Here is a 12,925-nt window from a genome sequence, read left to right as displayed (position 1 = left end):
CTCGGGTGCTGTCCCGGCCATCCCGGGGATCGCGGGTTCCGCTCCCCCGCCCCGAACCTGACCCCAAACCCGCGCGAGTCGCGGCGCCCCCCGGCGGCGAGCGCGGGAACGGCGCCTCCCCGCGGGGCGGTACCGGGGCGGTACCGGGACGGTACCAGGAAGGGGCCCCGCCCCGGGGCGGCGGTGCGGCGGTGCCGAGGGCGGGCGGGCCCGGGGCGGTGCCGGGCGCAGGCCCCGCCCGGCGGCGGTGGGCGGGCGGCGGTGCCGGGGACGCGCGGTGCCGGTGCCGGTTGGCTGCGGGCGGTGACGGCGGGAGGCGGTGGCGAACATGGCGGCGGCGGCGGCGGCGGCGGGGCGGCGCTGAGGAGGCCCGAGGCGGGCTGAGGAGTGGCCGGGCGGGCGGGCGGGGGCCCATGTGCGGTGGCGGCGGACCCCCCCCGCCCCCCTCTACCGACGGCCGTTCGCAGCCAGGCGCCGCCGAGGCGGCTCTGCGGGCGCGGAGCGAGCGCGGCCCCGGCCCCGGCCCGCCGGCGGCGACGGCAGGATGAAGTTCGCCGAGCACCTCGCGGCGCACATCACCCCCGAGTGGCGGAAGCAGTACATCCAGTATGAGGTACGGCCCCGGCCCCGGGCAGGGCTGCGGGCACCGGCCCCGGCCGCCCGCGCCTCCCGGTGCCCGCCGTGCGGCGGGGCGCTGCTGATGGAGAGGCAGCGTGTCCGTGTGTCTGTGTGTCCGCTGGGCACCCCTCGGCTGTCCGCTTCATTAACTGATGAGTTAATTACCGCCTGGAACCTCTTGTCGGGGCGTACGCTCGGCACCGGGCACCCCCAGCCCGCCCCGGCCCGGCCGCAGCTCCGGCGGGGTTCGGCACCAGCGCCGGTTCCCGGTTCGAAGCGGTGACTTTGAGAGGCTCCCGGCCTCCCAAGGGCGATCCCGATGGGCTGGGCAGCTCCCTTCGCCCTCCCTTCCCTGCCGGGGGCCGTCGGTACCGCTCTCGGCTCCCCCCATTCCCCCAAAACAGGGCACCAAACCCCCATCGACTCCCCGAGCCCCCCAAAAACAGGGCACCAAACCCCCATCACCTCCCGTTTTATGATCATTTTTAACTAAGGCTCTGCGTCTGGCTGTTTCACACTCGAGTCGGGGCATTTATGAGCACTGTTTGCACCAAGTTGTGCTGCGTTAATCATGAATTATCTGCAGAATTCAGCTTTTTCGGGCTTTATCGTGCCAGCCTGCTAAAGGTCACGCCGATTGCTTCGTTTCAGATTTATCACACCGGCTCTGGGCTTGGGTTGAACTGGACCGAGCTGGAGGTGGTTATTTGTTGTAAAACCATTTCCTATTTCAGTGTCAGCAGTAAAAGTGGCAGGTGCCAGCGATGTCTTTTCCACAAGTAATAATTAAATGTAGACAACGGAAAGCTGATTATAGGACAGCCGTGAGCAGCAAAACTTCTTGTCTGACTGACTCGGTTAAAACCATGCAACATTTGTTACTCTTTGAGGGACTGTATTTTCTCCCTAAGACTGTAATAGCAATTTATTTATACTGTCCCTATTTATCTGTCTGCATTTGCAAGGAAAACCACATTTATCTTACCTTGCTTGTTATAAGGTCGAGCTTGAAAAGTTTATATCTGCCCTTTTCACTCTTCCTTTGTTTTCCTTTACCTGGCTGCAGAGGAACGGATGTTTAAATAAAAACTGCAGCTGGATTTGGCTTTACAACAATATTGTGATCTCTTTGAATTATGTGGAGAGGTAGACGGCCAAGTAATGCCATCAGCCCTTGAGGAGGAGGAGGAAAACCATTGTCTCGATAAAATAAAGGGCCAGCTTAGTTCTGCATCATGTCTCCAGTGGGTTATCCCTGTGAGAGTTGTCTTCTGTTCCTGGAAACAGAAAACTTGGATGTCTTCCTAAGAGCAGCTTTGGAGGTGGGTCGGAGGGGAAGGCAAGGGGGAAATAAAAGGGTGAAAGATCTGGCTGCGTGCTGAGCAAACAGCTGTGGAGAGAGGGTAAGGAGACCCAGTGAACTAAGACACCTTGATTAATGTGTGAAGAGCTCTGCTGCTTGTCGGCCACTGTTTTCATTATGGGAGGTTAATTTTCAGCTGTTTTAACTAGGGCACTATTATTATGTCATTCTCCCTTCCCCCATCCCACTTAAAAATGTAGATTTCAGTAAAAACTTCCTTCATGCTCTTACTCTTTCTAATCACAAGTAATCTCGTCCTTGGAGAGACAGCTTAATGTGGAGTGAAGGAAAACACAAACCTCACCCTCCCTTTCAGTAATAACTTTCAAACTCTTTGTTTGCCTTGTTGCAACTGGCTGGGATGTGAATCAACCTCCTGCTCGTGCATATTACAGTGATGGAATAGCCTGGCATTTATTATTCAGTAACTGGTGGTCGTGTGGGTGCAGTGCATAAAAGCCCAGCACTACCTCCGTTTACTTGTTGGTTATAACAGAGGCAAAAAGCATCCAGCCCTCCTTTGTCCAGAAAAATTCCCAGATGTTGATTAGCAATCGGGAGGTTAAACTTTGCCTTTGTTACTTGTGTGCAGCGCTGCTTACAGGAGGTGTCACAGTAACATTTTAGAACACTATTTGTATATTTAATAGTGTTATAATGTTTCTTCAGCTCCCAGTTTCTATATTATCCTTCTTAATTAAACCTCTAACCGCCCTGTCAGGGTGAGAGATCTTCTGGGGTAGGTTTCTAGCTCTGAAAAGATTCTTCCTGTTTTCAGGATGTCACCTTCAGGATCACAGAATTCTGGAATGGTTTGGGTTGGGTGAGACCTGAAAGCTCATCTTATCCCACCCCCTGCCATGGGCAGGGACACCTTCCACTCTCCCAGGTTGCTCCAAGCCCTGTCCAACCTGGCCTTGGACACTCCCAGGGATGGGGCAGCCACAGCTTCTCTGGGAACCCGTGCCAGGACCTCACCACCCTCAGGGAAGATTTTTTTGCCTAGTATCTGATCTAAGCCTGCTCTCTTTCAGTTTGAAGCAGTTCCTCATGAAAGAACTAGAAGATGATGCAGAAATTGCTTTCTCTAAGTCGTTCAGTATTGTAAAGCTTACATGTTCTCATCTTAATTTTCTACTCTGCTATTTGTAGTTATTTCCATTGGAAAGCAGGTGATTCCAGGAGTGTGCTGGGACCCAGGTAACCTGGGAGATCCTTGGATGGGATTTGGACTGAGTGTGCCTCTGGGAGCTTTGCCTGTCAGACTACCTGTAATCTGTGGGTGATAACGTCAGGAGTAATGAGATTGTTGTGTTTTCAATACCTAAAAATGTAGTTTCACTTTCAGGTGGTCTTTAACAACTGGCAGTCCTCAAAACTTCTTACCATTAACATGCTCGTTCCCTCCAAAAATAATTAGTTTAAGTATTCTGAGTGTGCTTGCAGGAAGTATGAGAAGTTGCCTGGGCTTAGGGCTAGTAGTCAGGCTGAGAGCTTTAGGGAGAGAAAAATCCATTAAAACAGGCAAAAGTAAGATATATTTTGATAGGTGTGACTTAGATTCTTATTTTCTTTCAGCAAAAGCTCTGCAGTGACCATCACTGTACATCTGCTTTTTGAGAAGGAGCACTTGGCTTACAGAAAAGAGGGAAAATGGCAATGAATGCTATTCTGTTTCATTCAGCTTTTCCCAATACATTTACCATGACTGAGCCAACAATAACGTGGAGCTTTACACAAACCTTGATTGACTTGATTTGGCTTTCCTTTCCAAATTTCCCTTCTAAAGATTGTGTGAAATGATGTTGATGTGCCTCACTCTGGCAGCAGCAGTGAAAGGGTTTGCTCACCTTGTTTTAGGGGCTCTGGCAGTGTATTTTCTTCTGTAAAGTGAGTCACACTTTCCTAGCCTGTTAAACTACAGCTGTGGTATGCGCTGCTTCAGTGCACATTTTGCCTTAAAAGTTTTGGGCCATTCATTTACCCTTCAGTTCCTTTGGAAAAACATGAAAACAGGAAAAATGGAAAACAAGAAAAAGATGAAAACAAACACAATCCCAACTTTTGGTGTCAGATGACTGAATTCTCATTTCCACATAGTACTGTACAAATTCAGGTGACTCTTGCATGAATTTCAGCTGATGCTTTTTTTTTTTTTTGTTTGGTTTTTTTTTTGGCTTTTTTTGGCTGAGAATGTGCTCTGCTGCATACAATGCTCATTTTTGATACAGTGGAATATTGAGGTAGCTAGTCCTTTGTTTATCCACACACCCTCCAGGTTCCTTTGCTCTTGTGTTCCTCTCTGGATTGCTTTCAGGAGGAGAACATTGCTCTGTGCTGAGACTTCTAAATGTAAGTGTGTGCCTGCACGTCCAGCTGATGGAACTGTACATCTCACTTGTACAGTTGCCAGATGGCTGCTTGGTTTGCAGTTAATCTGGCCTGAATTTGTTTCTCTGCAGAAGTCTGATGGTATTTTTATAGAAAAAGCACATAATACCTTTGAAATAGCAGCAGCTGGGGAGGGAGGAGGAGCAGAACAGTTATTACAGGTGCAAAGTTCATGGGAGAGATGGGTAAAGGTGTGACCTCCATTCACTTTGAGGGAGATCCCAGGTTTTAAATCCTTTTGCTGTTGCAGAAGAGAGACAGGTTGCTGAGTTTTAGGCATCATTTCTCCCAGACACCACCTGCAGCAGGAAGTAGGTGGGGGGAGAGGAAACTCATAGCTGAGCTTGCCTGCTTGCCTTCAGAGTCTCTCTTGCAGAAACAGGCTTTCAGTTTTTGGGGGGTGGCCAATTCTGCTCATCAAACCCAGCTTCATGATAGGCAGTTCACACCCAGGCTTGCCACCTCCTGACACAAATCTGTTGTGCTATTTTACTATTTGTCCTTCGGGCTGTTAGCGCAGGAGCTTAAGTAGCTTGAAAGACTCCTTTAAAATTGGAGTTTTTTGGTGTGTTTTAAAGTTTTTGTGCTTGATTTTGTTCACTCTTAAGGTCCGATGGTTGCATTTTCAAGTGCTTTCTTTTGGCCTTTTTTTCCTTGTTCTCTCGTATTTACACAAACTTGCTGATGGTGCAAGGTGTAGCACTGGCACAGTCTGAAGCAGGGAAATAGCCCATTTTGTTTAGTTTGAGGGCAGAAAGAGTAATTCTTAAGTGTTTCACATTGACAGTGACTGATAACTTTTGTAAACCATGGGTTCTAAAATTCTATAATCTAGAGGGCTAAACAGTTTAGGTGTGAAGGAGCAGAGAGTCTTTCACTTTCAGGTTATTGGTTTACTCATATAGGTCAGGAAAGCAGTAACAAAATCTGCTGCCCTGCAGCTGTCAGATTGTACTATGTCAGTCTGCATGGGGAGAGAGAGGTCTGTGGGACGACTGACACCTTCAGCTTTCAAGATTGTTTAGTGCAGGACTGTCAGTGTTGTCCTTTTTAATCTTTTTTTTTTTAAATCACTGATAAAACCAGAGATAGGAATTACACCGGGTTTACCTCTGGGTTAAGAGATGAGTTGGTACAACAGTGACTTTCAATGTGCTGTCTCTTCTGGTTTGTTTATCCTGTGTCACGCTGTGGTTCATGGAAAAAGTTACAGGTTGGTGAGGATGACGGCTGGGGTGGAAAAGGAGGAAGACTTTTTGACCACTTGGTGTGCAGAGGCAGATCATGAGCTGCTCACCCGTGAGTCATGGGGGGGGGGGGTGGGAATGGACTGAAGTGGCCAGTGCTCCCAAGGAATTTTAGAAAAGCTCCAAGAGTAGAGGAGAGCTGTGCTGCTGGAATGAGGATCATCCTGCAGTGTCTCAGTTGGGAAAACAATTATGCAAGTGACCTTTGTTGAGACCTCTGTGGACTCAGGAGCCAGACCTTTGAGAGATGCCAGAGCTGCCGGTGTAAGCAGCCACCTTGGGTATCTTGTAGTAAACAGACTTGTCCTTTAGACCTTGTATTTACCCAACAGTTACAACAGTGCTCAGTCCCCAGCTGCTGAGCTGGTGGTTTTTACCTCGAGGGTGTTTTGGGGATTTGTTATTTAGGCTGGGAGGTTTTGTCCTGGGGCACTATCACATATGCCTCTGCTTCTACTATCTTTTAGGATTATAGAAGTATGGGATATGTTGAGAATCAGGCAGAATAAATAGGAACTAAGAAGACCTGAATGACTTTTTTGTGGTAGATTTCTGTGGGCTCAAAAGTGAGGGAATAAATCAGTTTTTTTGTGGTGGGTGGAGGAGGGTACTCATGTTCAGTGTGGGCATGAAGATGTGAGGTGTGTATAAGCAAATCACTTTGCAGTAGGAATGGGTCCTTCCCTGTGGCTTCTACTTCCAAAATTATGGTTCAGGTTATTCATAAAATCCTAGAATATTTTGGGTTGGAAGGGACATTTAAGATCATCTCATTGGAACTCCCTATCATGGGTAGGGACACTTTCCACTAGACCAGGTTGCTCCAAGCTCTGTCCAACCTGGCCATGAGCATGGGGCAGCCACAGCTTCTCTGGGAAACCTGTGTCATGGCCTCACCACCCTCACAGGGAAGATTTTTTTTTCAAATATTTTATTCAAACCTGCTCTCTGTCAGTCTGAGTCCATTCCCTCTTGTCCTGTCATTCCTGGCTATTGTCCAAAGTCCCTCCCCAGCTCTCTTGGAACCCCTTTAGGCACTGGAAGGGGCTCTAAGGGTTCCCTGGAGCCTTTTCTTCTGCAGCTGAACACCTCCAGCTCTCTCACCCTGTCTCCATAGTAGAGGTGCTCCAACCCTCTGATCATCATTGTGACCCTCCCCTGAACTCTCCTAATTCCTTTAGTCATTGATCTGAATTCAGTTTATGAGGATGTGAGTGAGCAGGTCTTTAATCTGTGCCTGGACTAATACCAGCACCTGAACAGCTGCCTGGAAGGAGGCCTTCTAGGAAGGGGCTGTAAGGCAGCTCATGGTTCCTCCAGGACCTGAAACCTCATTAATTAATTAATTTTGGCTGGTGTTAATGTTGCCCTTCACTTCCCACCTTTAGAGAAGGCTGTGACCCTTGTTTCCCAAATCTCCTTCATCATGTTGTCTTCAGCTTTTAGAATGTATGTGTGTTTCTGTGCTCCTATAACTCCTGTAGAACAGTGATGAGAAATCCCTGAGGCTGCTTTTCCTTGACAAACTCCTCTGTGTCACGCAACACTTCAGGTTTTGTTATTTCTTTTTTTTTTTTAGTGTAAAGGCTTTAGCATCCTACCAACTGAGAAACATTTTTCCTAAGAAAGATGTTGAAATGTACAGTTGGAATAAATTTTATAGATTAGTAAGATAACAGGCTTTAGATGAAGCAGTCAGTAAACATGAACCTGTTTCACTTGTGAACAGAAATACGTGTGGTAGCCTTGACATCACGTACCACAGCTTTCTGTGCCAGTCTGCAGGATAAAAGGGCTTTAATTGCTTTTGTTTTCGAACAGGCGTATCAAAACAGTGTAATTTTTTTTTTAATCTTTTAATGCTAACTGTATTCCTTGTTCTCTGCTTCTCCCTTACAGGCTTTGAAAGAGATGCTTTACGCAGCTGTGGACCAGGCCCCTTCTATAGAAGGTAAGCAAATTGTAACCCACAGTTGTGTTTTTCTTGGCACTGGGTGCTGGACATGTAGTCCTGCTACTTTTCTGTCCTCAGTCCTCCTAAATTGGTAAACTTAATATCCTGATGGGCAAAAGCCTGGCCTTTGACAGCCTGCATGCTATTTTTGATTGTTAGAACTCTTCGTCCTCTTTCATTGGGACAATAAATGTCTTTGTATAGTTTGAGACAGCAACAGCTGGATTCCTCTTGCTTAGAAGGTCATTCAGTGGTGGAAGTATTTTCTTCATTGCTTGAGAATAGAGCTTTGTTTTCCTGTGAGAGCCAGCCACTCTGGGAGATAGCTGTGCTGGAGAGACACCGGTTCCTGGTTTGGTACTGCTGATTTGGGCTGGAAGAGTCTCATCTTTTTGTTCTGTGTCCTCCCTGAGTGCTGTGCTGCCTCTCCCATGAGGACATGAGTATATCTTCTTGTTTGCATGTGTTTCTTGTCTCTGACTACTCTAGATTATTCTGGTATAGGTGTTTGGTTTTAAGCTCACTGCATTTTAAATGGTTTGTTTAATTAAGTGATGATCTGTGCCAGATTTCATAATGAAGCCTTTTACTTTCTGTATCTTTCTTCCTTTTGTTGTCTTTAAAGTACTCAAGAGTTTTTGCCTCTGTGTTGCTTCACTCCTTACTTTCTTGCCCTTCATGTGAATTTCTAACTGCTTTATAGCCTTACCTTTATTACTTTCACTTTGATTGCAGATTTAATGTTGCTAATTTCTGATCATGGCTCTGGGCTTCTTGTATAATTATAGTGCAGGAGAACAAGTGCTGTTCCTGGTGTAGTCAGTTGTCTAACATCAGTAATGCTGGTCCCTCTTCGTGTTAGCTGATTAATTACTTTCCTTTTGTTGATTAGAACTGGGAAATGAGGTGTGACGTAGTTAATATAGTGTGGGGTTTAAAAAAAAAAAAAAACAACCTCAACTCCACTTGCTCTTCGATTAGAATTTTAAAACCAGAGCTGCAATAATTAATAGTTTAAGACAGAGTGTGTGGGATGGGGCAGTCTGTCCTTAAACTCTTCAGAGGTGTTTTCCAAGCTTAAAACTTTGTGGAAGCAATGCTCAGGCAGGTGTAATTTTTAGATTTCACCTGACACTTAGTAGCTCAAGCAACTTATCCTGCTAATCTTGTTTAAAAAATTCACACTTTTCTCTAAAGTACAGTACTCCTAGAACTAGGTTTCTAAAGGTTATGGTCCTAGAATCCAAAATCTGTGTTATCTTTGGAAAACTCAGCATACATTGGTGAAGAGGAAAGTCTTGCTTTATTATTTTAAAGTAGCAGAATTGCCTAAAACCCACCCAAAAAACTTTTTCCCCAACAACATAAGACTAAGAGGAAGTAAAGTTTTTTGTGTAGGCCAAACTGACTACAATAACTTCTAAAGACAACTTACTAATGTTATAAAAATACTGCTTGGTTTTCAATGGGAGACTGGAGCAATTGGAAGACTTTTTTTTTTTTTATTTTCCTCTCATCTGTCCACTGGTTTATTGCTGACAGTGTGAGCAAACGGTGTGTGTGCTAATGGAACTTTGTAGTTTGATGTTGGAATGTCACTTCCTGGACTTGGCTAGGGTTATCTAAGATTTCAAGGTGGGCTTGAGTTGCTTGTTGTAAAGTGTTATAATTCAACATTTTGATTTCTTTATTTTCAGTGCTTGTGTTCTGTAATGGTGCTGTGATGTTTGTGTGTAAACATATTTGGCAAAGCAAGAGGAGGTGAAGAATAAAATTATATTATATTTATGTTCCTTTAAACACTGGTAGAATTTTAACTGTGCTTCTGCCTCCTTTGATGCTTTAGAAACATCCACAAAAGGAAAGCAATGACCTAAGACAGTTTCCAGCAGTAGAAAAATGTTCTGTTCATTTTTGGTGGGGTTGGGTCTTTTCCTCTGTACTGTAAAGAATATAATCCCAACTGTTTTGAACCACTCCTCTTTAAGGCTGTCTGCCTGACCTGCCCTTAAGTGGAGAGCAGTTACACTAATTCCTTCACCTTTTGTGCTGGAAATGAGTCAACACCTTTTCCCCATCCCTGTTGCTTGCATCTCTCTCTTTTTTAAGCCCTTCTGCCTTTGTTCTTAGAAACTTTAGGCCAGGTTTAGTAGTGACTGCATACCAACCATGCCCAAAATGCTGCTCTAGTCCCTGTCAGAGGAGGTGGAGCAAGTTCCTTGCATTTTGGGGGAAAATGTAGTAGCTATTGTCAGGGGCTGGCTATTGGCCTGCCTGTTTCCAGTTTAATATGGATTTTGCAATGGATTCTTCTGTGTTATTTTGAGTTAGCACAGAAACTCCAGGGCTGTGCTGCTGAAACCCAGCCTCCCAGTATGAGCCTGATGTAATCTCATTTTAGACTGGTCTAACTAAAATCCATTTGCTAATTGATCTCATTGATCACAGACATGCTGCAGAGCTCCAGAGTTGGCTTTGATTTACCTTGCATGAATTGTAAGCTAATCTTTGGATAAAATATTGGATTTTGAAGACAAGGGAGTTTTGTATAGCAAAGCTGAGGCTGTTCCTGGTTCTTATTCTGCTTGGCTGGATGTGTGATCTGGCATTTGTGAATGAATTTCTTAGATTTCTGCTACAGGCTGCTTACTATGTCAGTAAAATTTGTGTATAGACAGAAATGCTCCCTATTGCTTAGTAGAATGCTGAAAGCACTTTGGAAATTGTATAAAACAACGAAAAAAAGTGCTACCCAACCAAGGCTTGTTGTAAATAATAGACAAGGCAGGCAATAGGTGAGCCATCCATCATGAATAGCTTTCTTTGGGTTTGTATTTAGGCATTTTCTGTTTGTGGGTGGGTAAACAAACCTAACTTCAGAATTACTCTTAAATTCTGCAAGGGATAGTTGCTTGTGCTACTTTAGTGGACAAAGTGATGCTGGGAAGTGGATCTTAGCTCTAAATTGTTCAGTTTATTCTGTGGATGTATGGTGACCCTTCTCACTGTGCTATGTTGAATCCCACCTGTGTCTATCTGCTTTTTCCTATTTTCAGTTAATAAGTGGACTGTGATTTTAGCAAAAAACCTTGTAGAGGTGGATAAGCAAAACTTTTCAAGGCTGTATGGTAAGAGGAGTTTGGTTATAGCTGTCCCCTCACACAATTGCAGGGTGCTGTGGTTCCCTGCATTTTGTGAGGAGTTATTCCAGATCGTGGCATGTCTTTTCTGGCAGTTCCTAGCTGTACACATAAATTCTTTAATCTGTTCTAAGATACGTTTTTTTCATCCATCTGTCTCCTTTGTAATGACAGTTTTTGTATGCCAGTGTTGTTCCTCCAGATGCTCCTCATCTTTTTACAAGGCAATCCCCTGATGAAACCTGCACCATCCTTCTACCTGAGCAACATCTGTACTAAATTAGTGTTCAGTCTGTTAATTCAATCCTGTGCACATCATTGGAAAAGGTATCAAATGATTCCCAGCTGTTTGGTGAGACTTGCTTGGCTTTCTGGAGAGTTCTTTGGAGTGTGTTTGCTTTGCTTTGTTGCATTCTGCTTGCTGTTACCAGAACAGGGGGATGAGTGGATGCTGCTCCCATGATATCATCCATGGCTCCTGAGTCCCCGTGGCACTGAATGCAAGTGTGCCAGACCAGGCAGCCTTTTTTAACCCTAAGATAGCTGTAGCAAGAATCTGTGGTGATTTAGAGGTGAAACCTGAACATAGCTCTGTTTTCCTCTGAAGCAGAATGTGCAAAGGCATGAAATTCTGACTTCACTGGGAGCATGCTGTGGGTGTGGTTTTTTTTTTTTTTGTGTTGTTTTGTTTTGTTTGTTGATTCCTTGTCCTCCCACTGCTTCCTGTCACCTAAGTAAAACAGGTTACTGGACCACTGTTGCTGGGAGTGCTCCTGATTGTTCCACTTGGTGAGCAGATGTGTCGGCATCTCCCCAAGCTCCTTACGGTGCTCCTCTCCTCGGCTGCAGCGGGCACCAAAGTGCAGCTGTAAATTATTCATCCTCATTATCTGCTTGAATGGACAGGGGCCACTCTCAGTATTATTTCCTAGAATATTTGCCTTTCAGATATTTACATTTATCCTCCCTTTAATACTTGTATAAACAAATATCGTTGTTGTAATATCAGACGGTGCAAGACCGTCCCGTTGTATCCTTTTATTATGGAGATTACCTAACCCCTATCCCAGATTCCAGTGGCACCTTTCAAACAGGGATCACACTGGTTCTCTGGGGATGGAATGGTGTCTTGGGGTAAGAGTGGGGAGCACAGGTGCTCTAGGGTAGAATTCAAACCCAAGAGTAAGAGGTGGTGTTAAAGCAACATTAATTGGTAAGGGAAAAGCTTTAGTGGTGACAGATATGCTCTACTGGTACCTGTAATCTTTGTGGTCACCTGTTTACTCGTGATGGATTAAGAAAGCAAGAGGTGCAAGTTTGGGACATTTTGACAGTGCCAGCACTGGCAGCAGGTCCTATGTTATTCCACCATTGTTTCTGCTTTCATTTGTAAGGCACTTGCCCTGTTAACTGACAGCTACAGATCTTTAGTTTGGATTTATTTGTGTTATCTGAATAAACAAAGTAGTATTCTTTAAGGGGATAAATAATCTTGGTGAATAAGTAGGGTGTGGGACATCACATTCTTTTTCTTTCCAGAGGAAGTTATGAGCCTGGCAGTTTTTGTTATATGCAGACATGCTTTGTAGGGTTGATCAAAGGCTTATGATTTGTCTGTATATATGCAGATGCCTTCTTTTTATTTCAAAATAAACATTTATTTCCAATTGCACAAGCTTACTTTGTAGTGGCTTGAGGTTTTGTTTACATGGGAATGCTTAAGGCTTAAAAGAGTCTTCAACAGAAATGCTGCACATCAGAAGCAGCCACAAAGAGATTAATGCTGTGTCTTTATTTCAGGGTGTTGTCACACACCCATGAGGACATGGAGGTTGGTGTCCTATACCCCAGATGCAGGTCTTTGATTCTGTATAGGCTGTAATTCAGTCTGTAGGCCTTTGTATTTATAATTAGTATGTAAACTAACAAAAAAAAAATCCCATGACAATCCTCTTCTTAGTTGGAGACCTGATGCCAGGTATTGGATTAGCTGTAGAAAAATAGGTTATTGGGCTTGTGGAAAGTGTTAGCTCCCAGAGTGTGCAAGCAGTGGACAGGAGGAGAACTTGGCAGCATACCAGCATTTAGAGAAGGAGATGATGTCTGGTTTGTCTTCCCCTGGAGCAATAAAATTTGAAAGGTAAACAGTGCATATGGTTGGAGTAGGGTCCAGAGAGAACAGCTGGATGCTCACTAAAATATTTGGAGCACA

General features: G+C 45.0%; 1 protein-coding gene across 2 annotated transcripts in view; it reads left to right on the top strand.

Moving 5' to 3' along the window:
- Positions 1 to 447: 447 nt before the first annotated feature.
- The window catches only part of XPR1 (xenotropic and polytropic retrovirus receptor 1), a 105,895-nt gene continuing 93,417 nt past the window's right edge, over positions 448 to 12,925 (top strand). For both annotated transcript variants that reach the window (XM_062497359.1, XM_062497360.1), the window contains exons 1-2: positions 448 to 613; positions 7,519 to 7,570. In XM_062497359.1, coding sequence (XP_062353343.1) covers positions 545 to 613; positions 7,519 to 7,570 — 121 coding nt within the window. In that variant the 5' untranslated portion in view covers positions 448 to 544. The remainder of the gene's footprint in view (positions 614 to 7,518; positions 7,571 to 12,925) is intronic.

The sequence above is a fragment of the Cinclus cinclus genome, chromosome 8, assembly GCF_963662255.1.
Source record: "Cinclus cinclus chromosome 8, bCinCin1.1, whole genome shotgun sequence".
NCBI lineage: Eukaryota > Metazoa > Chordata > Aves > Passeriformes > Cinclidae > Cinclus > Cinclus cinclus.
Note: the sequence above shows the minus strand (reverse complement) of the source record. Positions and strands in the feature narration are given on the sequence as shown.